This window comes from Fusarium proliferatum, assembly GCF_900067095.1.
Source record: "Fusarium proliferatum ET1 genome assembly, contig: FPRO_scaffold010, whole genome shotgun sequence".
In the NCBI taxonomy this organism is placed as follows: Eukaryota; Fungi; Ascomycota; class Sordariomycetes; order Hypocreales; family Nectriaceae; genus Fusarium; species Fusarium proliferatum.
In genome coordinates this window covers 333,727-360,590 of record NW_022194799.1, presented here as the reverse complement: position 1 = coordinate 360,590, position 26,864 = coordinate 333,727, and the positions used below count along the sequence as shown (strand labels likewise).

General features: G+C 47.7%; 13 protein-coding genes across 13 annotated transcripts; 8 read left to right on the top strand and 5 right to left on the bottom strand.

The window, feature by feature from the left end:
* Nucleotides 1–35: 35 nt before the first annotated feature.
* Nucleotides 36–1,862, top strand: FPRO_11542 (uncharacterized protein; the record flags this gene model as incomplete). Its single annotated transcript, XM_031221030.1, has 1 exon — nt 36–1,862. The coding sequence occupies one exon, from the start codon at nt 36–38 to the stop codon at nt 1,860–1,862; it is 1,827 nt and encodes a 608-aa protein (XP_031086629.1).
* A 290-nt stretch (nt 1,863–2,152) lies between these two features.
* Nucleotides 2,153–3,409, top strand: FPRO_11541 (uncharacterized protein; the record flags this gene model as incomplete). The annotated part of the gene is made up of 1 exon (XM_031221029.1): nt 2,153–3,409. The coding sequence occupies one exon, from the start codon at nt 2,153–2,155 to the stop codon at nt 3,407–3,409; it is 1,257 nt and encodes a 418-aa protein (XP_031086628.1).
* Nucleotides 3,410–3,544: 135 nt separating this feature from the next.
* FPRO_11540 (uncharacterized protein) lies at nt 3,545–5,047 on the bottom strand (the record flags this gene model as incomplete). The annotated part of the gene is made up of 3 exons (XM_031221028.1): nt 3,545–3,607; nt 3,690–4,407; nt 4,464–5,047. 3 exons carry the CDS (start codon nt 5,045–5,047, stop codon nt 3,545–3,547), a joined length of 1,365 nt encoding a protein of 454 aa, XP_031086627.1.
* A 1,325-nt stretch (nt 5,048–6,372) lies between these two features.
* FPRO_11539 (uncharacterized protein) lies at nt 6,373–7,591 on the bottom strand (the record flags this gene model as incomplete). The annotated part of the gene is made up of 4 exons (XM_031221027.1): nt 6,373–6,805; nt 6,856–7,238; nt 7,291–7,395; nt 7,442–7,591. The coding sequence occupies 4 exons, from the start codon at nt 7,589–7,591 to the stop codon at nt 6,373–6,375; spliced, it is 1,071 nt and encodes a 356-aa protein (XP_031086626.1).
* A 1,085-nt stretch (nt 7,592–8,676) lies between these two features.
* On the top strand, nt 8,677–9,631 carry FPRO_11538 (uncharacterized protein; the record flags this gene model as incomplete). Its single annotated transcript, XM_031221025.1, has 3 exons — nt 8,677–8,743; nt 8,801–9,226; nt 9,273–9,631. 3 exons carry the CDS (start codon nt 8,677–8,679, stop codon nt 9,629–9,631), a joined length of 852 nt encoding a protein of 283 aa, XP_031086625.1.
* A 106-nt stretch (nt 9,632–9,737) lies between these two features.
* On the bottom strand, nt 9,738–11,069 carry FPRO_11537 (uncharacterized protein; the record flags this gene model as incomplete). Its single annotated transcript, XM_031221024.1, has 1 exon — nt 9,738–11,069. The coding sequence occupies one exon, from the start codon at nt 11,067–11,069 to the stop codon at nt 9,738–9,740; it is 1,332 nt and encodes a 443-aa protein (XP_031086624.1).
* A 771-nt stretch (nt 11,070–11,840) lies between these two features.
* FPRO_11536 (uncharacterized protein) lies at nt 11,841–14,277 on the bottom strand (the record flags this gene model as incomplete). The annotated part of the gene is made up of 3 exons (XM_031221023.1): nt 11,841–13,405; nt 13,457–13,820; nt 13,879–14,277. 3 exons carry the CDS (start codon nt 14,275–14,277, stop codon nt 11,841–11,843), a joined length of 2,328 nt encoding a protein of 775 aa, XP_031086623.1.
* An 897-nt stretch (nt 14,278–15,174) lies between these two features.
* Nucleotides 15,175–16,323, top strand: FPRO_11535 (uncharacterized protein; the record flags this gene model as incomplete). Its single annotated transcript, XM_031221022.1, has 3 exons — nt 15,175–15,220; nt 15,273–15,763; nt 15,817–16,323. 3 exons carry the CDS (start codon nt 15,175–15,177, stop codon nt 16,321–16,323), a joined length of 1,044 nt encoding a protein of 347 aa, XP_031086622.1.
* Nucleotides 16,324–17,541: 1,218 nt separating this feature from the next.
* Nucleotides 17,542–19,043, bottom strand: FPRO_11534 (uncharacterized protein; the record flags this gene model as incomplete). The annotated part of the gene is made up of 4 exons (XM_031221021.1): nt 17,542–17,598; nt 17,697–18,063; nt 18,127–18,502; nt 18,554–19,043. The coding sequence occupies 4 exons, from the start codon at nt 19,041–19,043 to the stop codon at nt 17,542–17,544; spliced, it is 1,290 nt and encodes a 429-aa protein (XP_031086621.1).
* A 394-nt stretch (nt 19,044–19,437) lies between these two features.
* On the top strand, nt 19,438–20,636 carry FPRO_11533 (uncharacterized protein; the record flags this gene model as incomplete). Its single annotated transcript, XM_031221020.1, has 4 exons — nt 19,438–19,609; nt 19,673–19,827; nt 19,904–20,044; nt 20,097–20,636. The coding sequence occupies 4 exons, from the start codon at nt 19,438–19,440 to the stop codon at nt 20,634–20,636; spliced, it is 1,008 nt and encodes a 335-aa protein (XP_031086620.1).
* Nucleotides 20,637–21,154: 518 nt separating this feature from the next.
* On the top strand, nt 21,155–22,126 carry FPRO_11532 (uncharacterized protein; the record flags this gene model as incomplete). The annotated part of the gene is made up of 3 exons (XM_031221019.1): nt 21,155–21,285; nt 21,346–22,018; nt 22,067–22,126. 3 exons carry the CDS (start codon nt 21,155–21,157, stop codon nt 22,124–22,126), a joined length of 864 nt encoding a protein of 287 aa, XP_031086619.1.
* A 302-nt stretch (nt 22,127–22,428) lies between these two features.
* On the top strand, nt 22,429–23,598 carry FPRO_11531 (uncharacterized protein; the record flags this gene model as incomplete). Its single annotated transcript, XM_031221018.1, has 3 exons — nt 22,429–23,094; nt 23,142–23,496; nt 23,555–23,598. 3 exons carry the CDS (start codon nt 22,429–22,431, stop codon nt 23,596–23,598), a joined length of 1,065 nt encoding a protein of 354 aa, XP_031086618.1.
* A 641-nt stretch (nt 23,599–24,239) lies between these two features.
* On the top strand, nt 24,240–25,961 carry FPRO_11530 (uncharacterized protein; the record flags this gene model as incomplete). Its single annotated transcript, XM_031221017.1, has 1 exon — nt 24,240–25,961. The coding sequence occupies one exon, from the start codon at nt 24,240–24,242 to the stop codon at nt 25,959–25,961; it is 1,722 nt and encodes a 573-aa protein (XP_031086617.1).
* Nucleotides 25,962–26,864: the final 903 nt, after the last annotated feature.

The window sequence follows — 26,864 nt, the reverse complement described above, 5'->3', positions numbered from 1 at the left end:
AACCTCTTCCTTTCAACCCATTTCTACACGTTGAAATGTCTGGACTTGAGATTCCAGCTTTTATTATCGGCCTTGGAGGCCTAATCTCTGTTTTTGAAAAGGGGTTTGAAGTATGGCGCGTTATCCGAAGAGCCGATGATTTTGGTGATGATGTTGCGGATTGGATGTGCAAGCTGGAGATGGAGTTCTTTCGGTTCCAGACTTGGTGGACTGCTTTGGAACACCTTGCAATTACGAAACAATCGTCTCATTCTGTTCTAAATGTGCCACTTCAATCATCGCCTTTACAGGTGACGCTGGACAAGCAGTTCGGCAAACCGATTATCGACGCTGCGACCAGCGTTCTGAAGCTGCTTGAAAAGATTGAGGGAATACTACAGCGAAACGGTGTCTTAGTAGTTATGCAGGCTGAACCGGTTATAGCAGATCCAGTTGCAGACTTTGGCGAGGCCGCCGCGAAATCGAGACAGCGACTGAAGCGATTTGCGAATGAGCTTTTGAAGCATACACCATGGACAACTCGGATCAAGCACAGCACAACTCCATGGAAAGAAGACTCTGACAAAACCGCACTCGATGATTCACTGGAATCCATGATATACTGGAACAACACTTTGTACAGCATTCTTCCACAGAACATTCGAGACAGTATCCTCGAGCTTGGGATTGCTGGCTACGCTTTGGACTCGCCAGAAAACATCAAAGACATTGTGAACTTGTCCAATGATCGCAATGAAACATTAAGCCAAAGCGCTAAGCTAATTTCGATACGACAGCGGTTCAAAGATGGCATGGTCTTGAGCGCTAACATGGATGCTATCCTCCAGCAAATGGAGCTCAAAGAAGCTGCATTCGAGGGTCTTGTCGCAGCGGATATCTTCAAAGGATGTCAATACACGATCTCTCAGTTCACATCGGAAAATGGCCAAGTTTCTCGAGTCATGATTGAATGGATCCCCATACCAAGAGATTTCGATGCTTATAAGCTGGCTCACTCTCGGATGGCACGGATCTCGTACACGTTACAGCAGATCGGAACATTTTCAGCAATACAGCCTCTGCCAGCTCTTGGATTCGTTGAGTTCGGGAGCGCAAGATCTTTTGGTATTGTTTCAACTTTGCCTCGCAGTCTTAGATCCTCTACAAAAGTCTATACACTTTACGATATGTTATCGGGAGGTCAGAAGTCGGCGGCAGCGGCGGGAAGCAAATCAGCTTCGCGAGTGCAGCATGCGCTTCCCAGTCTCAACCAGCGCCTCCAGCTTGCGTCAAAACTTGTGATGGGGTTCTACACCTTTCTCTTGACTCGATGGCATCACGAGCGGTTCAATTCTCTGCATATCGCATTCCTGATAGATGAGACGGACACAAAGTCAAGGGCACTTGATCTCAGTCAACCCATCATTGGAGGCTTCGCAATCTCTCGACCAGATTCACCAACTGAGCTATCTATCTCAGCGTCAGTTGAAGACACCGAAATTGTTTACCTTCACCCCGACATACGTAAGCGTCTCAAATCTGGAGCCAAACAGACTGGCAACGAACAGCGCTTTCAGCGCGTCCATGACATTTACGCTGTTGGACTATTACTAGCTGAGATTGGCTATTGGCGACCCATCGCAAAGGTCGCTGAGTCTGGAGCAAAAGGCTCTAAAGCAGACTCCATATCACCTGAGCAGTTTAAAGAAGCCATTATCAAGAAGTGTAAATCAGACCTGGCCTTTTTTGCCGGCGAGACTTACAGGGATATCACGCTGCGATGCTTACTGGCTGGTGAGTCCGGCGGGGTTCAGGCAGAAAATGATGCAGCTGGTTTAAACAATCTGTATTGGGATGTTGGAATCAATCTGATGACAAGTTAGACATTATAAACCAGATGGCTACTTCAACTGCTTGTCTACTTGGCTGTGAAGATATTCAGGTGGTTGGGGAGGCAGCCGAGTCAAGTCCGGGGGATCTGACAGCGAATGCTATCCACTTACAGGGGCTGAGCTAGGCAGAACGCCCTCCGCCTGCACTAAAATAGGCACACGATGCATGTCTTAGCGGAAGGATTCATAGTGCTGAGATTATAAAGATGAGGGCAAAGATACGATAGTTGTCACCAACAGTAACAGATCACACTTGGATAACACAGTTTCAATACACTATCATGGCTTCTATCAATGCGCCTCCAATGGACATCACCAACGCTTCATACACAAATCTTCCTTCACCAGCCTCAATTCGTCTACTGTCATTCATCAAACGACCACGCCAGCTTTCACCTCCTTCAATTCTAGGTGAACCTCTGCTGGAATGCACCCTAGAAACATTCGACATAAACGAGGCCCCAGACTTTGATCTCATCTCTTCAACATGGGGCAATCCAGACAGTGCTGATCCAGGCGATATTGATGAATACGGGCCTATGCATCTTTATCCCGTCACCATCAACGGAAAGCTGATGTTTCTCCCGAAAAACATTTATGAAGCTCTCAAGATGGCTCAAAAGGTCAATGATCCCGTGGAGCGACGGAATGAACTCTTCTTGGAGACAGAGTTGATGACAGCCGTGGAAAATAATCATCTATCCAAGGTTCAACAGTTGTTGGAGCAAGGTGCTCATATCCATGCGCAGGATTGTTTTGGCAAGACAGCGATTCATCACGCAGCACAACTTGGTCATTTCGACATAATCAACTTGCTTCTCGACTACGGCGCTAGTATGAAAGTAATTGACTCATATGGTAAAACGCCAATGGATTACATCACATACACAAAGCCAAAGGATTGGGAAAACGTCGAGGAGATTGCATACAAGATGCAAAAGATGCCAGAGGAGAGAGAGCTCGTTCCTCTTCCTGAGGTCATCAGAGTCGGCAGACCAATGTGGATTGATGCAATTTGCATCGATCAGAGCAATTCGGAGGAGCGCTCGAATCATGCTTCTTTGATTGCGCAGATTTACTGCCGTGCTAACTCTGTCATCGCATGGGTTGGAGTTCAGAATGATGAGACGAAACTTGCGCCAGATGCCATCTTGTCAATCCTTCGGGCTGATGGCAAAGACCCGGATGAAATCATGTCCGATGAAAGTCCTTCCACCACAACTCCTGGATGCTCGTACATCCCTTCTAGCGAGGAAAACTCGGCTATCATCAGATTCTTAAGGCGGTCTTGGTTTGAGCGGGCAGATCTCATGCATGAGGTTGCTTTCGGGAGAGCAATCACTGTTTACTGCGGCATGGACGCGCTTCCGTTCTCATCTATAATGCAATTCCTCAGACGAGAGGCATACAGTGGTACTTTCCTGCCTGCTGACCTTCACGTTTGGTCTTTACTCGGAAGTACAGGTTCGAAGAAACGAAGTTCACTGGGCTCAAGATCAACGAGGAAGAAGGTTCGACGAGATTCGATCGATGAATGATTTGCTTGGTTGAGAGTCTGCCAGTCCGTGTTTCCTACTGTTATTCCTTCTATCAAATTTCGAGCCTTAAGAAGACCCTATCCTACAAGTAACGAACTTGCTATCTCATTACTGTCTCCAGTCTGTTTCCAGGTTCTAAATCGAAAACTCGTAAGCAAACGCGGTAGCGTTTGTTGGTGGGTTAATAGAAAGTGTTAGCTGTGGTTTGAAGTTAGCTCAGCCATTAAACTCGAAGAAGTAAACCCATATAAAGCAGCGCTTAATGAGAGGGGCTACTCACCGTATCGGCCGAATAAGTATACTTCTTCTCCCCCAGATCAATAGGCCCGTCAACCTTTCCATTCGGCCCTGCCCAGTCGAATCGATATGTTCGCACCTTGACCATCCCCTTCTTGGGAAGTCCTACTGCTCCCAGGCCGCTGACTCCAATGCTATACTTTGCTTGAACGGTCCTGGTGCCAGCTAGAATCTTGATTTTATGGCCTTCCTTAGTCGCAAAGACATCAAACTTCGAATCCGATGACGCTTTCGTCAAGAGTCTCTGTCCTACCATTGCGGCATAGTATTTATATACCTGCCATTCGCCATTGGGATAGTAAGTCCCTTCAGAGGTGCCGGTGGTGCTATAAATCAAATTGCCCATCCAGTTGTGCAGATTAGATCCGCTGCCCCAGTTTGCGCGTAGACCTCTGAGGTTGTGACGCTCTAGTTGAGAGAGGTAGTACACGGAGTTGGCTGGATTTTGCTCATCGAGTGCAGCGTACTCATTGACATCTACTGGTTTCTCGGGCACGTCGTATTGCGCCCGCAAGGTAGCAAATTCGGGGATTGTCGTGTCGGGCTCACGTTCCCAGGCACCAATCTGATGCCAGGAGAAACGATCGGGAACTGTTTTGTTGCCCGCTACCGACTGGAGCCAGGTATGCCATTTGTCATCAGTCAGAATGGGAGAATGTGCCATAGCTGGACCGCTGAGAAGGGTTCCGGGAAGTGCTTTTCTAATTCGACCAGTCAGCTCATTGCATAACCATGCGCGTCAGTGGTGGTCACTTACCGAAGGAGCTTTGTCGCGCGATTGTAATACTCGAGGAACTGAGGCCAGGAGCGATCCCAAAAGATATCAATATCAGGCTCATTCCAAACATCAATTACGAGACTCTCGAGCATGTTGTGAGCCTTCAAGTCAGATACAAGCTGATCCCAGAACAACTCCATCTCAGTCCAGTTACCGTTGTCACCAGGAAACGGAGAGTTCGAGCCCTGTCCACCATCTGCACCCCAGAGATCATGAGGCAGCAAGATAAAGTCAGCGTTATACTTGCGCGTTGTCTGATAATTGGATAGAGTTGAGTTGAAGCGGCCGAGGTATCCTTCATAGCCACCTCTGGCCCAACCTAGCGATGGAATCTGAGCACCACCACCACGATTTGCGTTGAACTTGATGTCAGTTACCAAGTAATCTGGGATCGAAGTGTCGACATCAGTCCCGTTATCAGGCCAACCGTAAATGAAGCCTGAGCCAAGGGCCTGTGCTCGTCCATGGCTCTTAGACAAGTCGACAGTTGCTGTGCCTTGTACCTGTGCAGCGACGTTGGTGACTAGAGCTAGCACCACGGTGGTGAGAGTGACGCGATGCATCTTAGACAACAAATTTGCTCAAGACTTGATTAGAGTTAAAACCAAACTTTCCAGTCATTCCATCTGATGCAACCCGGGGCACGTTGCGAGCTACTTATCAATTCCCTTACAAAGTTGGCTCTATGCCATTACAAGGTACAGAGATGGTACCATCTCCCCGCCGGGACGCAGATCCCCCGCAGGAGCTCCTAAACAGGTAATTCCTGGTTGAAGAGTAGAAGAAAGAAGTGCCGATGGAGCTTGCTCCGGTGGGACAGGCTAAATATGTCATGCAAGTTTGAAAGTATGCTTAAATCTAAGGGTGATGTCTCGGCCTGCCCCGGAAGGCTTCAACTAGTGACACTGCGTCTATTAAAGCTTTTCAGAGTATTTATTTCGATTGTTTCAGTGTACGCCAACCTTGAATGCTTGAGACAGGACTTCTAACATGAAGCTCCTACGGACTAGATGTTGATGAATGTAAACAAGCCCTGACTGCTTGACAGATTGTAGAGATCTGCTAAAAGTCATCCGGCTAAAGAACATGGTACTCCAGGCAACTTGGGAAGAATACCTTGCTATTGGGAAATACCGAGTCAGATGATGTTGGCCATTGCTGGGATTCCCCGCATGATCTACTTGATGCCGTGCATGCGCGCCTATTGGAAACCCTGCTCTAAAGACTTGGCATGAGCATTGAACCGGCTGATCAACGGATATCAAGATTGACCGCAAGATATCAGGGTAATATTGGTAAGAGAGGGCAAACCTTTCTTATGCCCTTGTTCACATAAGTTAGTTGTCTTATTGTCTATAATCACTACGTAGTGCAGATTTCACTTCACCTATGTTTTACCTTGTTGTTCAGTAATCTCAGCTCTCGATTAGCAGGCACGTCCTTTAAGTGATAAATAATTTAGAAAGTAGATATAATTATATGATTATATAATTATCAGATAGTAAACCTAATATTTGATATTTATTTAAGGAAGTAATAAGTTCTCTAAGTTTATCTCCTACAGTGTTCAGTTGCTGTAGGGTAGCGAGCAGGGAATGCCAAGAAGACAAACGGCTTTTCATCTCTCTAAATCAAGTAGGCTGTTTCACCCGCCTCACTTTGCAACGTAGCTTACTCTTCTTGATTATAATATACTAATAGAAAGGTCAGCTCTGAGCTCAATGAGTCTTGGCCATGAGATTGATAGAATTCCAGACGGGTACATAGCAGAATTACAAATTCAAACTGCATGCATTACGCCAGTTTGCTAGGCACGATTGAGAAATTGATGGAATATTGATTAGGATAACAAGTAATTGCCAATCTCAAAAATTTACTATTCTATGTTTTATGTTTGCTCAGTAGTCATCACAACCCGCGTCTGCTTCAAGATGTATTTCTGACTATCCCCATCATCAATACTCTGCCTGACTTTATCGTCGTTTCCAAAACCCACTCGTGTTGTCATTCCCGATCGAAAGTCATTCAACTCTAAACTCGACTTTTGGTTATTAGAAACAATCCGAGTATGTTTGTTTCCTGAGATATGAGGTGGGTTCATTCGACTCGAGATTCCGTTGGAGCCGGTGTTGCTGGCGTAAGTGCTGCGGAACACGGGGAGGTTGAGAAGTGGGCGAAGAGCAGGCATTGAGCCAGCGATGATTCCGATGCCCTCTTCGACAATAGACCATAGGCCGATTGCGCCGGTGCTGTACATGAATTCTTCGGGGTTGTTGTAGAGTGTGAGGTAGCCGAGGCGGACGACGGTTGCGCAACTGGCACTACAAGATGTTAGCGTTGCCACCAAGATCATATCATATGTTTGACTTACAAAGCGCCAAGTCCAAGCATAACAATGACTGGGAGCTTGACCCTGTTTTTCATCTGGATATTCCACAGCAAGAGACCAGGAAGAATAGCCAGCGTCCAGTCTACGACGATCGAAACAGCAGAAAAGAAGAACCCGACGCTGCTGTTAAGCTTGGTATTGCAGTAGCCGTGTGTCGTTTCTCCCCAAAGTGTTGTAATCGGATGGCAAACGTTCGCAGTGGCGAGGATGAAGATGATGGCGGTGATGACGGTCATGCCTATGAGACCCCACAGAGTCCAGACGAATCGACGGCGTGAATCGCAAATTCGAAGCATGGTGACGCAAATGCTAGATTTGATCGGTACCGAGCAAGCGGAGTAGAAGAACTGGGCGATGAAGAAGAGCTGTGATGTGATGCGTCAGCAACTGCACCATGGCTATCGGAGCAACACGTACCTTTGTTCCCATCATAACATCCTTTGTTTCAATAGCATCTCGATGCTGACCTGCTCCGTGGAAACAGCACGTAATAACCAGCGCAGCCGTAACCGTATACAGAATCTGTCTCTCGTCAGTCGCAGTCTTCAAACTCCACCTGAATACATACCAAACCCGCAAACATAAGCCAATCGTCCAAGCCAAGATTATCTTTCCATTTTCGAACTCCAAGACGCGCACTCAGAAAGATCCACGATAGCGTGAGCATCACAATAGTGATCCATAGAAGGGGGACGCCCTCACCGGCTACTGGAGCCATGTCGGTGATTCAAGGCGAACGACAAAAAATGGCAATAAACAGAGGAACAAACAACAAGGTCAGGGACGATTTCGAGATCTGTATCTGCCAGATTTAATATCAAACGGCATAACCAACGTCCCGGAAATTTTGGGCCGGCAACCATGCTCGTAGCCCCTCAGGAAAACCGGCATACGCAGCATGCAACTCCGTTGTGACATAAACAGTCCGAAAAGGCCCACTAGAATATTCCCTGTCACTGTTCAATTATTTCTCGCGTTGTTTCCGAGACTCGTTCATATTCGTATACCCCAGCTAGCGTACCGGTTCAAACATAGGGGGCCAATTAGAAAACGGGTCCTAGCAGTGAACTAAGAGATGACGAACTCGAATCAACGGCTGTCTCAAAAGTTTTAGTTCAATATTTGCGGAGCAATTTGACCGCAAATGGCTCCGAGGCTAAGGATATTGGCTGCTTTTTCTGGAACGTCCACTTTGTCCCCGGGCGGCCCGCACGTCCTAGTGTCTTGGTCAGCCTCATTAGATTGTGTTTTGGTCTGCGGATGATCTACTGGTGTCCGAAGCCAAGAGATAGTCATGTTCAAAGCGTAGATATGGAATGATAGAAAAAGGTATGCATGTGAAGACATCTCGTTCTGGATGTCTCGCTCGTAACGGATTGTTACATCAGTGCCGATCAGATCCTTCTGCAGAGATCCATTTCCGACAGAACCAACACCCCGGGCGCCTTTCTCCGGTTATTTCACCAAGAGAACCAGTGGCAAATGAGCATTACAAAACACGTGATCGCGTACATGCCCAGCAAATATGGATACCCAGCATGGATGTAAGATCTAGTCCTCGACTAGACTTGGGACTACAGAGCAGAAACAAAGAGTTTACCCACCAACGGTTAATGCAAGATGAGAACTCGTACGACTTGCGGGAGTTGCTGTGGATTCCCCGGTTCCACCAAGGACCCTGAACCGGTGTGGACGAATTCCAATGTAACTTTTCGTATTTTAGTCAGTGCCACTGCTGCTACCTTCGAGTTTCTTCTCACCGCGTCTTTCTGCTTCTTCACGTTTCAAGATATAAAAAAAACCATGGCTGAATTTACTATCGACGATCAAAAGTTGGAGGCCCTCAAGGGCAAGGTTGTCATCGTAACAGGTATGTAACCCCCCTACGCGACCAGCGGAATACGAGCTAACAATACATCCTTGATAGGAGGATCTTCCGGTATTGGTTTATCCACTGTTGACTTGCTTTTGTCGCTTGGCGCCTCGGTAGTCAGTGGCGATGTGCAGCCTCCCCCGGAGGAGCACAAGGGATCATTTACCTTTGTCAAGACCGATGTTTCAGTCTGGGGTGATTTGATTGCGCTTTTCAAGAAGGCTAAGGAGGTTTATGGTCGTATTGACCATGTTTTTGCGAATGCTGGTGTTGGACCCAGGACGGATTACTTGGCTACTGAGGTTGATGAGAATGGTGACTTGAAGGAGCCTTCGCACCAGCTTCTTGACATTAGCTTGAAGGGAGTCATCAACACTTCGACGCTAGCTATTAACTATCTTAGACAACAACCTGAGGGAGGTAGCATTCTCATCAGTGGCTCGACAACCGGTCTTCAGCGTGTTCGAGCGGTGGATTACTGTGAGTCACTGAATCCCTACGTCATCGTGTTTTACTAACATCCCAGCTACCGCCAAACACGGTGTCCTGGGCTGGGGACGCGGTCTCGTCCCCCTGCTGGCCGCTGCTCAACTCCCCATCCGCGTTAATACACTCGCCCCTAGCTGGACAGACAGCAGTGTCTTGCCGTCGCTGAAGGCTCTTCTTGACGCCATCAACGTTGAGCTGCAGCCCGCTTCTGTTGTCGCTCGTTGCGCCGCGTTCCTTATGGCTGATTCGTCGAAGAATGGGCAGCTCGTGCATATTGAGCGTGGAAAGTACGCTGAGATTGATGAGGCTGTTTTGTTGCCGACATTTGGAAAGATTAAGAGCGATGATTATCCTTGGGAGGATGATGTTTTGGACCGTCTCTCAAAGCTTGGTTAGGCTGATTAACGCTTCGTTAAGTATTTTAGAGGCAGTTATGTCAATTTACTACATTTCAAGCCGCTATAGATGTCAACTATGGAAAGTGAGATAAGCTCAAGAATCCTCACATCTTGCCTTGCTTCCTGTATGCATCCACCCGATTCAAAATCTCTTGGCAATCGTCCCATATTCTGCGCCGATTCTGCAGTCCAAGCAATGTTTTCCAGTTCTTAGACACCTCGACTTGAAGACGCAGCCAATCTGTTTCGCTTTTGCTGAGTAGCTTTGCTGGATGAGGAGTTGTACTAATACTACCTCTACGTTCCATCTCCTGGTCGATCTCTGCTTGAGTTGTTGTGGCCCAGAACGAGATAGGCAATGACGACCATGCCTCATACAACCAAGGAGTTTCTCGAACTGTCACCTCGTACAATACAGTGTTGGGCAGATGCAGAAATACGCGAGAGGTGAGTCGGAGGTTGGCAAGGTCCTTGAAACTGAGATGGATGAGAATCTCACGAATCATCTCGCTAGGAAGCCTTGAGAATGGGTCGGAAGGGGCTGGCTCCGTTGATATCGTAGTTCTAGAAAGGCTAGACCCATTCTCAAGGGTATGTTCCACGCTCTGTGTCGACTGAAGAAGATCGTCCAATCCAGGCACAAAGCAAGGGTTGGCCACTAGGAATTCGCCTCCACGTTCGTGACTCCACCACTGCTCCGCAGCCTGTTTAACAGCAGGATGACGAGGAAAACCGTGGAAATCTTCGTACTCCGGTTCAAGACGCCACCATTGCATCAAGCACTCAACATCCACAGTTCCATACCGATATAACGTGACTCTCTTGAATATCTCGAAGCAGGTCGGATGAAAGGGCATACAATACTCGTCCGCATCTTCAGCATCCCAAATAATGTTCTCAGCTCTGACATCGCTCATGCCATGACGCGAGGGAGAAACAGACGGCCAACCCATATCTCTACTGGGCATGTCGTCCGACAAACCGCTGACGAAGAATTTGCCCAAAGCTTCAAAGTCTTGGTCGTCTCTCTCAGGCTGCCAGTTATCGCCTTTTGGCACAAGACACTGGGATGTTTGACAGTGTTTCATGGCTTCTGCAGAGATATGATTTCCGTTGTAGGCTCCGTTGTACTCGCATTCTGGTCCAGCGATGTGTTCCCACTCATCATCTGGCGTGTCTGACGTCCATCCATCATCGGACGAATCTTCTGGGTCCATTTTTGGCGGGATATACTTGACTGGTTCCAAGGACGCATTTCCAGGTTCTTGGACCCCGTCTCTCTTGGCGTAGTAGCATCCCCACCGGCCGTGACTGTTTTCAGGGTTGACGGCGAGGCTGCTGCCCCAGGCTGCGCTTCGAGGCTCTTTGTCTGTTCGAGAGCGGCTAATATTGAAACTGACACCACAAATGTGGCAGAGAACTTCAGAGTAGCCCATAGTGTGTGAAACGATAGATTCAATATGTTCAAGATGTTGTGAGCGGACAGATTACGACAACACGACGAATAGTGTTTTAAAGAACGCTAGTGCTGATCTAGGCAGCAAGCCCCAAATTTTCGCTCAGTAGCGCTTGGCGCATTATTAGTAAGTGATGCCCTGGAAGGATAAAAAGAGCGCATTCCATCTGGACCAAGTAGGATACAGCTATAAAATCAATAGTTCGTTATGCTAAATCTAATTTTGTTGCTTGAGCCTATGTCTAGCAGCAAGCTTGTTAGCAAAAGCGTTTCAATCGACCAGTCTTTTAGAAATACACAAGCTTGGGTCTCATTGGAAGGTTCTAGCGCAAAAGGTTCATATGTTTGGATTAATTTTAGAAGGAACTTTTTAGCTCCCATTTCCCTTAACCTACCCGATGGCCGATTTTATTTCTTTCTATTTGTTACATCATGCTAAAGCTCCATAAGTCGAAATAGAACATCTGGATAATTGAGATAAAATCGCCACGTAAGCTTTTTGTATTCATTGCTTCTTTACTCTGAGCTACAAGCATACCTACATCCTAGGTCCGCTACAAGCTTCAAGCACTTGGAAAGGTGTTCAGATTATCGCAGAAGGCTGTTAATTTTCCCTTATACTGAATCATTGGACAGCAGAATATTGCTTCTGTAAAAGCATATTATTAAAATGATAAACTAAACATCATAACGAGAACTAGCTCTCATTCACAACTCTCACTAAGATCTCGGCTAGACTTGACCCAGTCATTTAGCAACTGACATCCTCACTGACTTCAATCGCCAGTGTCTGGGGCATGGTTTTCTCAACATGCTCCGTAACAGTGGCGGCTCCAGTCTTCATCGCAGCAGTAAATGCCGGGTCGGTTTTAACACCAACCTTCTCCAGCATCTGAGTCTGCTCAGCGATGTTCTCGATTCGTGACTGAAGGCCATCCTTGATCTCGTTCTGCTTCTCGGTTACCGTTTTCATGATGGCCTGAGATGCGCCATCAGCCCAGTCGTTGAGGGCCTTTCGCTTCTCGCGAACAACATCTGGGTCTTTGACAACCTTGCTGAGATCCCAGACCAACTCCATGCCCTTAGAAACGTGGTCCACGTGCATGCGGCAGTACATGCGAGCGATGGTCTGGAGAAGTTCAAAGTAAGCCTTGATCTGGAGGGTGCTGCTGTAAATAATCTCGATGTCCATATCTGTAAGGCGGAGCATCTGTTTCTTGTTTGCATCTGTAGCGACGCTTGAGACATCTTCGTCAAACTTCTTCACCTTGTTCTGAACAACAACCCTGACCATAGTGGACAGAGCGCCAAAGAAGCTCTTAAGCTTGCTAATCTGGACCTTGAGCTGGACAAGAGTTGCAATACAGTCAACCAGAATCTCCTTGACCTTCTCTAGCGTTTGACCCTCGACCTCGAGTCCCTTGAGCTTGGTCTGAATAGCTGTAAGCTCTTTCTGAACCTTGAGGGCGCTTTCGGCTGCTTTCTGGTAGGTCTGTTGCGCCGCATCGAGAGCATTTTGGTTGATGGCAAGCTTCTCGGTGGCGGCACTGAGAGCAGCAGTTGCGGCAGAGTGATCAGTGGGAGGTACGTTGATCTTTAGGTTTCGGAGCTGTGGTGTACTGGCTGATGATCCTGGGAATGACTTCGCTGTGGTCTCAAGCTTGAGCACAGTGGTTTTGGCATCTTTGATATCGTCCTGCCACTTCTTAATTACATCGGCGGATGTACCACCAGATGCCATGTCTGATGACTTGAGCACTGCAGCTTTGATTCCCTCAATTGTGGAGGTCATTTTGGCGAAAGCACCCTTCAGCTCAACGCTGGGCTCTTCTGTTCCAAGCTGTGCCGACTTCTCCTGCTGCTTGACATTGGTCAACAGCCAAGTAATTCCATGAGCCTCTTGGACCTTGCCATCTGGTCCCTTCTTGCTGTCCTTGAACTTAGACCAGTCGATGCCACCGTCGGGGCCGGTAGTGAGATACGAGTACAGGTTGGTCAGGAAGGGAGATATAAGGGGTGCAGCTGCATAAGCGGGGTCTGCGGGTGGAGTTTGATCGGCCTGGACAAGAGGGGAGCCTTTGGCACCCTTGGCAGCGGATTGGCCAGCAGAGGCACCCAACAACGCACCGGCCAAGGGAGCGCTACCGGGGATGGTAGTAGCGCCGTCTGTTGCAGCCTTGCCAAAGGCACTGGCCATGGAGTTGACAGCAGACATGGGGTTCATGCCGTTGATAATTGCCGGCAAAGCTTGGGCAACAATGGAGGGACCTGCCTGCGCGATTGCGTTGATAGCACCCATAGCGCAGGTTTCCCAAGCTGCAACTTGTGATTAGTGCCTAGGATTCACGCTGCTTCGATATTGCTCACCAGATGGAATATCATCGTTTGCTTTCTGAAAAGCTGCTTCGGCTTTGTTCAAGGAAGTGAGCATATTCTGAGCGTGGGACTCAGCCGAGTCGACCTCCTTCTGAGTGTATGTCGCTTCAATCTGGGCCTGTAGCTTCAGAGAGTTGTTGGCCTCTGCCTCTGCTTCGGTGGTACCATGCTTCTGAACCGAAGCGGTATGGAACTCCGTGACGCAGAGCAACCAAGTATCGAAAGCCTTTTCAGTGTCCTCTGCATACTTGAGGCAGCTATCAGAAAGACGTCTGAGCTGGATAAGCTTGTTGTCAAGGATTCTGGCATAGCCAGGCTCGGGAAGCTTTTGAGTTGCGCGAATAACTTCGGTCACCTGTTGCGCAAGAGATATTGGTAAGAGTTCTCGTAATCTGGTGAATGTATTTACTTACAATTTCAGTCAAGTCTCCAGACGTTCCTGCGATGGCATCCATGTTGCTGGCGGCGATGTGGAATGTCTTAGCACCACAATCGCCAACATATACCAGACAGGCTTTCAGGGTTGGCGACTCGGCAACCTTGAGGTACTGCCAGCCGCCCTTGGGCATACAAGAACCCCCAAGACGAATGGCAGAAGCCTCCTCGCTGGCGGATGCAACATGACAGGCTCCGAGCAGGGATAATGCAGTTGGGGCTGCGGAGAGCAGGTCCGCCCAGTTATACTGGAAGAGCATGGACTCTCGGACCTCAGTGACAAACTTGGTACCAGCTTTGCCACTGTACTCCTTCTTGAGACGCTCCTGGTTCGCCTTCTCGAGCTCAGCAAGAGCTTCAGCTTTGTTCAAAGACATGATGATAAGGTGTTGAAAAGGGTCACAAAGTGTAAGCGGATTGGGCTAATGTTGTGAAAGTGTTGGATATGTTTGTGTAGATGCTTGGTTGTCTACACTCGAATTATAGCAGGAAGTGGCTCCTTTTATACACAGCATGTCCAGCAAGACCTCGATGTTAAAGCCACGGGTTTCTTTGATTCCATAGAATAATGGAACATAATGGAACTATCTCGTTGTAGCCAGTCCGTGGCTACCTGAACATCCGCTGTTGCAAGTCACTCATGTGATACTGGAAAAGAGCATGGTGGAAATTATTGATTTTCTGTAGAGCTGAAAGGATGCCAGATTTGGAAACTTGACAATCCTCAATCGGGCCAGGCGGAGCTTCCGATAGGTGATCTTCACGGGAAGCGGGGGAGCCAAGCTGTGGACATCGAGAATTTAGCGGGGTAATTTTATGAGACTGGAACATGATCTTTCTTTGGAGACCCTTGAAATGCTCAAATACACTCTTCATCACTTCGGTGGCTTAAGACATCAGCTTAGCCACCGTAATTCTAGACTACAGTACTTGCTCACATTGGATATTCATCAATAGCCAAGATCCAGTCGTCGTGCTCGGAAGGCCGCTCTTCCCGGTGCCAGGCAATACGATTACGAGTTTGTGAAGTATTATCACTAATCTCAAGACAAGGACCCGTAGAGTATGAAAAGTGGCTCATGCGTGGTCTCGGATGGGCAGCTTGACCGACCGGTGGACATTGAGTAGTTTAACACTCCCCCCTCCATGTTAAGCCGTCCTCAATAAATGAGAGAAGTAGAGATTTCCGTCGCAAGTATCAGAAACAAAACTACCATAATCTCATTTTCCTTCAAGAAGCAAAACTTATCGAGGACAGAATATCGATAGTGGAGATGCCGGATTACGACAATCAATTCTCCAGCTGGCTCAGCACCATGGGTAGGGCAATGCTATCGCTATCTGTCAGGCAGACGTGCTAATCCACCGTTAGAAACACACAAATCTGATCTGGATATCCAGGAAAATAGTGCTCGTAATCTGGGCGATCGCATGCGGGCTCAGACAAACAGATACATCTCCGCTGCTACAAAGATCTTTAATGAGCGTGACGTTCTGATGGACACCGCGTACAAGGTCCTTATTGATTTCGTCGGTGAACTACTCAAGTACGCAAATGCCGATGATGAAATAGGCAGCGGCGGTGTCCCCTCCTTGCCAATCGTTGTGGGATGTTTTAAAGCACTCGCTGAGTACTGTGAAAAGGTCATTGACGACGAAAATATTGAAGCGGCAGAGTCAATGCAGGAAACTGGCGAAACATCTGAAGTCATTGCAAACATAAGGGCATTGAAAGATCGTATCCTATGTGACTTTGGGGGCCTTGACAGGACTGTCAGTTGGGCCGAGGGCAACTTCAACAATCTTCATGAAATCCACATGAGGGCACGCGACGCGCTCAACAACGCCAGGGACAAGCAGAGTGTAAGTCCAAGGGACAAACAGAAAGACAGAGAAAGATATTGACAGTGACCAAGGGGTTCTTCTACGACTTGTTTGGAGACAGTGACATCGACAACGCTGTATCAATCAACAGCAGAAATGAAGAGGACCGGCGTCACGAAGCAGATGCTGCCTGGAACTTCTGGGACCGTCTCCGGAATCTGAGGTCAGAATTCCAGAGCCTACCAAACAGCGACACCGACAGTCTTATCAACACACTCGAGTCACTGTCCAAGGATATGAAGGCGAATTACGAGAAGATCGGTCTAACCCGCAAAACGGACAACGATTGCTGGGTCGCGTCACGCTCGCTGCAGTATCATGTCACGACTCAGACCGAGTACACAAGCCGGGATGACGCGCTGAGGCATGTTATCAAGCTGCTCCACACGGTCAACAAGACTATTGACGACGATGTGCATGTCCAGGGGTTCAAGGACACGATCGAAGCTAATCTTCGTGCAAGGTTGGGAGAGGAGAAGGCCAAGGAACTCCACCAGGAGAAGAAATTCCTCCCCCTGCCTGACGATCTGGACATGTGAGCACATGGTGTGCTGCTTTCAACTTTTAATTTTCTGTTTTTTTCTTTCCTTCTCAGAATGTCACTCTTTCCCCTCAATTTGAAAACTTTCTAAATAGCCAGCTTCGTTAGCCTGCCTACCAATCAATATTATCAATTCGGTATTCATTACCTGAGAGACAGTATTGGGATCGACGTGATCCATATGCTTGCTTGGCCTATACTCCTTGGATACGCATCTTGATTCACAGCCTCGATATTTAAGCAGCAACTTTTAAAATTGGTTAGAACCCTACTGGATGGATGTAGTATGAACTGGAGGTAAGAGGAAAGGCTTCTTAGATGCCACTGGAGGGGGTCTGAGTAGGAAATGAGCCTAGAAACTGTAGCGAGCTCTATATTTCATACTATACTCTGTCATTCTGCTGATGCATCTTCCGCATGAGCAGTCTCCAATATCTCAGTGGCATTGCCAAGTTCAAAATCCGAAAAGCCATAGCCTGACTGTTACAAGCCCACATGAATCATGACGTGTGCAATCAGATATCACGCATGAAGATTCTCGGACCATTCAGCTGGCACGTTGGGGGCACAGTGGCTTCCATTTCTGTAATCATGGCTTGCAAGGGAGCAACTGGCTTGATTCGAGTCACCATTTCAGTCGGAAATTGTTTTCACGACGTTTTGGCTTTACGAGAAGGCGTCACTTTCATGAAGGGGGTGGGGGTTACGTCGCTTCATAGGCGTTCGTGCCAGGTCTTGATCTCATATTCTTATCAGCCAGCCTCAGGCCGTTGCGCTAGCCTCATATATCAGCATCGGCGGAAAAGAGACTTGCATGATGGCGGTGAAGAATAGTGAGACATGTGGTTTGAAGGCTGGAAGTGGAACATGCCTGAGAATGTCAGCCATAATGATTTGGTCTTTATCGGTCCAGACTGACAGATGGCGAGGAGATATTGGTAATATCTGTGAGGTCGTGTATGTGGCGTTACTTAGAATCAATTAGCGGGGGAAATTGGACACCATCGGGTCTGAAGCCAACCCCGCTGAGAATTCTTAGCTACTTCTAGTATCGTCGAGGCTGGCTGATAGATCCCGAAAGTCAATCGCTATGCTGACAGTCGAATCATATTCCCCATGTCGACTCTTGCCAAGAGACATTTATCATTCCAGGTGAGCAGGGGTCTTGACAGACAATCTACAGCCAGGCTGGGCACAGAGTCATTCGTCCATGTCTCTAGCCGGTTCTGGGGAAGCAGCCAGCCTTGTTACCGCCACGGACGTTGACAAGTTTCTGGCAAGATGGTGAGCCTGTTGCTTATCCAAATTGTATTGAGAAACAGGATTGTAAAGTTACACTGTCATCAGGACGAGAGTAATTTAGCTGCTCACTCTTTCTTTGACTGCTTTGAGCTCCTCCATAATCCCACCGTATGTCCAATTTATCTTCTCAAACATATACACCTCCTCTGCAGTCCTTTTGTTCTTGGCCTTTCTAGTATTGTTCTGGATCTGGCTTGCACGTGGCCTGCGGACGGAATCAAAGTCTTTCAGCAGCTCAGGAACATGTTCGCTAGTAATGCCATTCTGAAGGAACAGTCTGAATCCCTCTGCGTCTTCTACAGCTTGTGTTCCGCCCTGTCCTTGGTGAGGCGTCATGGCGTGGGCCGCATCGCCAATCAGAACTGTCCGACCGCGAATGTAAATTGGTAACGGATCCTGGTCTCGAAGCTGCCAGAGTTTGATATTCTTTGCGATTCTGTTGTTAAAGTTAGTGGGTATCTCTGGAGTACAAAGTTAGATGGCATAGAGCAGATCTTACCGGAAATAATCGTGTACCCAAGAGGGAAAGTCTGAGAATAGTGACATAAGCTCTTCCTTATCCCCCGAAGCCGTCCAAGATTCTGTTGTCTTCTCCTTGAGGCTGCTATCTGGAACGATGCACACAAAGTTGAGAAGTTCAAAGTTCCGACAGGGATACATGACAACAGATCGCATGGTGCTGTCGAAAGAGTACACCATAGACAAGCATGTAGGCTGATCAGCTTGTAAAATATCCGGTAGTTCCTTGAGAGCTGATTTGATGTCGTCAAGCTCCAGCGTGAAACGGAAGGCTGATAAGCCAGATGGTCTTGCTGTCTGGAACGCAGCATCACCAACTACATAAGGCCTCACCATGGACTTGATGCCATCCGCAGCTGTCGCACGTCAGTCGATTAGCCCAAACAGGCAATGTCTCAATAACTTACCAATCACAAGATCTGCTTTGACATGTTCACCCGATGAGAGTGTGATGCGGCCTTCTTCTGGATCGATATCGATGACCTTCTGATCCCAAAGCACCTCAGCCGGTCTGCCTGGTATTCCAGAAATGCCTGTATCTTCCGTCGCCAAACGCAGGAACTCGCCTCTGAGATCTGCCCGATGTTGAAAAAGCCAGTCAGCGCCGTATTTAACCACATAACTATTCTTCTCATTCAGTTGCAGATGGCCGTCCTTGGTGAACACGTTGGTAGCTCCAACAGGAAGCGATCCAGCTTTTGAACGGTCGAAACCAAGGGTGTCGAGGATCCGAACACCATTTGGACCAACATTAATAGCGGCACCAACTTCGATGGGTGTAGATGACCGTTCGTATACTTTGACGTTGTGTTTTTCGCGTAGTACTCGGGCGGCCAAAAGTCCGGCGAGCCCGGCACCAATTATAACCACGTCAAGGGGACTGTCCTGTTTAGCCATGATCAAGGTTTGTTTTAACGTCAGGGGACTTGAAATGATTGGACTGGTTAACTTTGCTTGACATTCGGAAATGCTACCATAGTCTCATAATATGCCCATTTTCAAAGCATGGCTTCCCAAGTTCCGCCTTCTTTGAGCCGGAGTCCTGCCTCCACATGCCGACGCCGGAATTCCCGTCCCGTACTCTCCACTTCCCTGTACCTCTGGGGTCACGAGTCTCTACGGAGTACGTGTTACAAATTAGCAGCCCCAATGTCGATCGTGATCAGACGGACCTGAAGAAAATGCAAGATGGCCCTTTCGATAAAGATTGGAAAGCCCAGTCTCGATATGCAAAGATATCCCTCGTATTAATTTTGGACCAAATTTCCACCCTTTTATCACATCATTCATCATGGCTAAGCGGCTTGTTCTAGCGGCTCCATTTGGAAGCTTGCAGCTGGAGGCCTATGACCCGGCTCCTCCTGGACCTACTCAGATCCAAGTCAAAGTATTGGCAACATCTCTGAACCACTTGGACTGGAAGAGGATTAAGAAGAATTTATTCATTACATCGTTCCCTCATGGTATGCTTAGTCTCAACTGAGCTTTCTACCAATGCCATTTAATGAGTCTCTGACTATTTTTAGTCCTCGGCATGGATATAGTTGGGCATGTTGTTGACCCTGGAGAGTCCCAGAGGTTCCAAGAGGGTGACCTCATTGTGAGTATTGGAACAGTCGGGTACAGCGACGGATGTTCCTATCAAACTCATGCATTGGTTCAGGAGGACTCTTGCTGTAAAGTAAGTCATCATAGACTTGTCATGAACGAAGAGGTCCGTAGGGTGCTGAAGACATCAGGGCTGATCATGCTTCCAGATAAAATCTGAGATACCAGTGCTTGGGCTATCTACTCTTCCATTCAGTCTCTGTACGGCTGCTTGCGGCCTTTACCTTGGCTTGGGTTTGGCCAAGGTTACTAACAGAAGTAACGTCGCTTCCATTCACGTCCTTATCTGGGCAAGTATTTGCAGTTGTCTATTCCCTGCTGGAAATACTAATTATTCCATAGGGTGCCAACGGAGGAGTAGGCAAGCTTGCTGTTCAGCTTGCAAAGATCTCTGGCTATAGTGTGGTTGCAGTTACATCAAGCAATGAAACTACAGCCCAGGCACAAGCCAGAGGTGCCGATTATGCTTTTTCGAGGTCGGATCCAGACCTCATCACCAAGATCAAATCCGTCGCACCCGATCTACGTCTCGCGTTTGATACTGTTGTCACAGAGGAAACTATTTCACAGATTGTGGACTGCTGCCAGAAGCCAGCAACAGTAGCTATTGCAATTAAGTATACGGGCGCAGCTATTGATGGCGTACAACTAAATTCAGTTTACAGTGGTGAGATCATGGGGAAGACAATGGCAGGCCAGCCCTCTGCGGCTGGTGTTGAGCTTGGTCGTTGGCTTTGGGGGGGACTCGATAAATGGCTGGGAAATGGCCAGATCACACCTTTAGAATTTGAAGTTCTCAATGGGCTTCAAAAAGTTCAAGAAGGGCTGGATAGATTAGAAAGTGGAACCGTACATAAGAAGTTGGTGACCCACGTCACCTAAGTCTGATTTTGTATTTAGATGCTCTTAATCTATGATCTTCTTCTCACATCCTGCATAGCTAAACGCCCCATCCCAAATCTCAACTTCCGTGCAATCATCTGGCTCTATCCACTTCATCAGACGTACTACAGTTGTATAGCTAGCATGTATCACTTGCTGTCTCTTAGCGAAGGGACCTTAATATCATGCCTTCATTGGCCAACGGTTATCGGCTCCACGTTCCCATTCTTGTAGCTAAACTTGGGAACTCGTTCACGACCGCCTTACCCCTGTTTCACTCGGGTATATCTTCATCGGCTCCACCATGTAGATCTCGTGTCAGTCTCAATTTCCATCCGCCTCATCCGAAGCCAGCTGAAGACTTGGCTGTGAACAATTACATAAAACTAGCTCGTAAGATTCCTTCTTCAACCTCTTCCCGTAAATAAGCTACACTGATTTCACCAAGAACATAGCTTGGAAATCATCCACCATCACACCGAATCATCACCTCACCTGGCGTCCAAACGAAAGACATGATGCCCCATATTAAACAAATTGCTGCTGGCAGGCGTAAGCCTAATATGACTAGAAAAGAGTTCTTTGATCATCGATTCCGTATCCACGGAAGCCTCTCTGATGCCATAGAAGATAAGGATCAGAAACCTTAGTATGTCGACTACCCACTGCAATCCTTTCAGTCAGACGACGTTGCTAAGCTCATACATAGTAAATACATACAGACCCAGGTCTTTGACTCGGCCTTTGGATCGCGTCCTGGTGGTCCTTTGAATGCCAATCACAACTGGGTTGGAAGAGACGATACGACAGAACTCTTCTTTAGAGACTGGGACCATGTTCAGAAATGCTTCTCTAGCGACTATGTGAAAACAACCATCGCACCAGATGGACCTTTCTTTGCAGATTTCGAAACCAGTGTTGTTCTCATGGCATATGAGAAGACGATTCCACTGCAAACCAAGGCTGCAAGAAAGCGAGCCGAGGTGCTATCGGGCGCTATGGATTCAGGCGACTCTACCGTTGCCATGTACTTCATTTCCACGCCAGATGACACGAAGGACGGCGAGAGCCTGGAGCAGACGGTGACCCCTCGCTTAGTTGATGCAATCAACTCTTACTGCCAGGATCAAGTATGGGGGCTAATTTGCAACGTCGGAGCCGTTTCTGACCAGTTCGACTTGAACTCTTATTTTGGCGGCGCAAATATGCCCCAATACGCACTCGTTTACAAACTATTCCTTGCCGGCCCTGAATCGGTTCCGCTGGTAAGGAAGGCCCAGGCACAATTTGAGAAGGATGCTCAGTCCAGTGTGGATTTGAATAAATCCTTCATTTTATTTTCGCAAGAGGCCCTTATTATGGATGTCAAAGAGGGCGTCAGGGTAAGTTGTGTCTTATGTTGCTAGGGAACTTTACTAACCTACTTGTAGTTCAACCGCAATCGTCAGCCCGTCTTTAAAGATTTGCCTGGCTCATCTCATCTTGATTAGGCAGAATATAGTTCCAATTGCAACCAGGTATTGGTTCTCTATACTTAGCGTAAAACTATCACTTGCCCTTATGCCTGCGTACCTTGGGTGATTGTCACCGGCGCCTGATGATTGGTCTAATCGGACATTCTAGCTTTTAGCGCTACGGAACTTCAGTGTCTCGTCTCATTGGAGGGCTCCTGGTGGCTTGCGGCTGAAGTTCGAATGGCCCTCATCGATTGTTATTACGCGGGGTTCATTCTCAACATCGTCTACGACAATTATTGAAGTTAAGAATAGTTACTCGCCTGTTGCAACTTAGAATGGCGTTGCCTATTGACGATACCATCGATGCTCCCGTGTCCCTGTCCCAGCCAGCACCAGCGGGACCCATCCCCACTACAGCCTGGCATGCTTACTTCTCATATGGCATAGGGCATCTAGACTACAATGGTCTTCTAGAACAGCGAACTCCATGCATCCGATCACTTCGAGAGCAGTGGAATGTTAAGAGCCAGTTTTTCTTACAGCCTCCCGCAGCTCAGGGAGTGCCGCAATTGAGCTCCAACTATGAGATCAACGAAACCGCGACATTTCCATACCCGAAGGCTTATCAAGAGGTTATGTTTCCACTAAACCCGATACCAAGACGTGATGAAGAGCATGGAGCTGCAGATGGGGAAAACTCGCCCACGCAGAATGATGTACGACAGGCGCAAGCGGAGAGGATCGAATGGAAGACGACCTTTTCAACACCTCTTTTCGGTGTCACACGCACCTCAGCTATTGAGTTTGAGTCACGCATACAACCAACATACGTCGTGTTGGGCTTGTTTCTCCGTGGCTATCCTGATCCAAAGGAGAGAGTTGTCTTTGTCGATAAACCGGAACAACTCTTTTCCAAGCTTCGCTGGGCGACATTCCGACTACGTGGAATGAGAGGGACTCTTTTGTCGCTAAAACATTTGAAAGGGTTCAGACTTTACAAGGTTGGTCCTTAGCAATTAGCAGGTTTTAGCTCATGCTGATGAATCAGTGCGATGTAGACACAGGAGCGCATACACGCGTTAACCTCGATGACAATGGAGTCGGTGACTTGCAGCTGTTCATGAGTACCTACAGAAAATGGCATGTTTCTCGACATATTTACTTAGCCTGGTCAGACTGGATACATTGCACCCTGAATAACAAGAGACTTGACATACTCGAAGGTGAATATGGCCTTGAGCTGGTTCTAGACTGGTCCGTTACGCGCATCTCGATCGTGGTACTCGTCCCTGTGTTGCTAAGCTTGGCCATTGGTATCTGGCTGAACGCAAAGGCGTGGACAGATCTGGCAACGATACAGACTGCTTGGGGAACAGCTTCATATATCGTGACAGCTGGCGCTTGTAAGTGTTATCTAGTTAAGATTCAATAATTTTTGAGCAGAAAACTAACATGGTAAAGTACTCGCCGCGATGTTGGGCTTCTTGGACATTGCGGATAAATAGCCGGGAGCCTAGTTTGTTTTATCACATGTCGCTTTTAAAAGCAACCACTTTGTTTTCAGCTCATGCAGCCACTTTCACAATTGCAGGACAGTCTAACAATCAGGGTCCAGAGCTTTCGCCACTTGGGACAACTAATCATAGCATAGCATCTCCCCTAGTTTCCTCAACGACATCATAATTGAGCTCTCAAATGATATATATTTTGCATGTACCATAATGTTTGGAACCTCATTCTATAAACTCGTGGAGTGTGACGGACGCTGTTACTTTCCAGAGCCTGATTTTGATCATGGCACATCAGAGCGTTTATTGGTGTCCCGCTGATATCGTGTTGCACTATGATTGGTGACGATACCCCCCGTCTGTAAAGGATCACTTTGAAGGGTTGCAGAAGCTACAATGATCTGACCAGACTCAATATTCCCTGATATTATTGGTCGGATCAATCCTTTGTGTAGTGGTTTCAGCAATTTACTCCGGAAATAAATTACCAACATTATCAGTCGCATTTCATCTCGATATCTCGCTTCCGTTCATTTCTTCTGCTCCCAGTTTCAATTTCTCAACTTAGACTTCCTTTAGCCTCTTAATTTCTACAGACACCGCTCAGCCACTGAGGCCTGTAGCATAAATTTTGTTCAATGGATACCTTCCCTCATTTGCCCTCGCGCCATAAAATTAGGCCAAGCGATGATGTATCCGCTTACGAGCCCTTCAACACCAACCGAGAGCACCGCGGACTCGGGAGACCCATCCAGAGACGACTTTGCGACCCTTCAGAGATCGCAGCAGTGGTATTGAGCTTCTACTGTAGTATCGCTGGCCTCATCTGTTGTTTTCATCCAGCCACTGCAGCAAGCCTACAGCAAAAGTACCAGCTTATCGTCGTTGGCTTGATGCTTTCGCTCATGGACCTCTGCACTGCCAAATTGTCAACGATTGTCTTCTTGCAACTTGAGACACGATGGGCGAGTCTGTTGCAAAATTATGATTCCATTATTAAGAAGAGTATTTTGGGAAGTCTTCTGAACGGGCGACGGGGGAGTCAACGATGGACACTGCTTCTCTCAGCATCTCTCGCGTTGCCATTGCTTCTTAGCGTTGGTTACAAGAGCTTTGTTGGTGGAAAGGTCACAACTGAAGTGCATGCCAGCGGCGGTCAATATGGTCTCACTGGCCCCGTCGGGTTTGCTAACTTTGCCTCCGGCGCTTCTCTCATGGTCAACGCCACCATCCCCTTCATGTTTAACAACGTGACCAAATTACCCCCTCAACCACAAACCTTTGGTTTTAACATGCTCCTACTCAAGGACGACACCATAAGAGTTGCCATGTTGGACGGACCAAGTCCATCTTACGTCAAGAGCATAAGGGCCGAGCTTCGGGGCCAACAGTCATACACCGTCTCGGCCGACGTCTTTGGCTTGGCTTGGCATCTCGACCACGAAGCTGACAAGCAGCGCAATAACGATACGTGGTGGAACAATCTTTTTGAATCGAGTGATGATGATGCACCACAGAACATATCTCTCTACAAAGAGGAAAAGTGGCTGTCGACCTTATGGCCTCAAGGTCAAGTGGACCAGTTCTTCGTCCTCCTCACGCCGCATGTCGGCCTTTCAAAAGAACTTAGGAAGATTAAACCCTCAAAGGAAAGGTTTCAGAGGGAAGCGCTCGAGTTCACAAGCCAGCGGCTTAACTGTCACGGGAAGTGGAAGATTACTGCCAATTCGGTCAACCTTATCGAGGGTAGCTGTGCTGGAAGCTTTGTGGAAGAATTCCCGGATGGCTGTAGACATCTTCATTTGAATGATGCCAGGTACTTGCTTAGCGACTTTGTCAGTGATTTGCTTACAGCCAATCTGGATGAAGCAGCTCAGATAAGGTTCACGGCTGTGGTGTCATCGCTTCTTTGGTCTCGACTGGCCGCCTTTTGTGGCATTGGCTCGCCAGTTAACGATTTGGATCCTAAAGATCGTGAACGATTCGAGTACCATCGGCCTGATAAAGCTTGGAAGACTGTCACGGTCCTCAAAAGGTCTCCTCTACTTGCTATCGTTCTGCTAGCTCAGCCTACTGTCGGTCTGGTACTTCTTATTGTACGCATCGTATTTTGTTCGTCGCCTGTATCTGGGGGCTTTGGCCTCATCAGTGTCTTGGCGGGACATAGACCTGATGATGGCGGTACTCTGAGGGGCGCAGGGCTGTCTGGAGACGTCAATGAACGCATTGAGCTGGTTTTCGACGAGCATGGTGACTTGTGCGGTGACGGAGGCGAGAGGCTTCGTTTTCGGCTGAGGGAAGCAAGGAACTCGATGCATCATCACCGAAGTGAGCTGAAGCCTAGAGTCAACTACCATTGACGAAAATAGGAGGGATTCCAGCAGGGATTCCAGAAACAGATTGCCTTGCGAAGTATTGGTTTCTTTAATGAGATTTCCTTGATTCCTCTTTCAATCCATAAAGATGCGCAGGCAATAGCCACGATGTCTATCAGATCATCAAGATGGTTGATGTCATTATCTGGTTTGGGAGTCTTAATCCGCTACCTAAGTCAAGCCACCTATATAATCGGATCGCATATAAGTTTCGGATATCTCATCTTAATCAAGTTTATGCTCACTTACCAGGGTCGGAAGCCGGGTCAAGTCCTCGGCGCGAAGGTCCACTTTCTGCAGGAACGGTATGAGAAACAATCTGCACATTCATGATTTGCCACGTCGTTACGCCAGCCCCAACAAACTCGAAGCTGAAGAAGCTGATAGGAGCAGGATGTGGACGATCAATAACGGTCGTGGAACTTTGTCGTACACCAATAAGGCCTCACAAGAACCAACCCGACCAATTACTTTCTCCCAACAGGTCATGACATCGGCCCAGCAACCAACTTGTTCCCAAATTCGCCTCAAATCAGCCTTCTAAAATTAACGGTGTGATCGTTTCGGCAGTCGGTTATTCCTTTGAGTGTTTCCTCCGACGGTCCAGCGAATCAGCGTGGCCAATTGATCGAGCGATCGTCGTGACACGTTTATGCGTTAGATCCCTGCAGAGCTGTAAACCGCCCGGCCGTTGTAACGCTACAACAGGTTTCAAGTCAATATATAGATGATATAGGTCAGGGATATCGCCGTCGGAAACGTCAACGGCTTTAAACGTGGTATTCATTGGAGACTTGTTGTGAGATAATGACGTTGAGGCTATTTACTTTTGGTGACGATGATCTTAATGATTTACGAGATCTATAATTTGGATTTTGTATAAATATG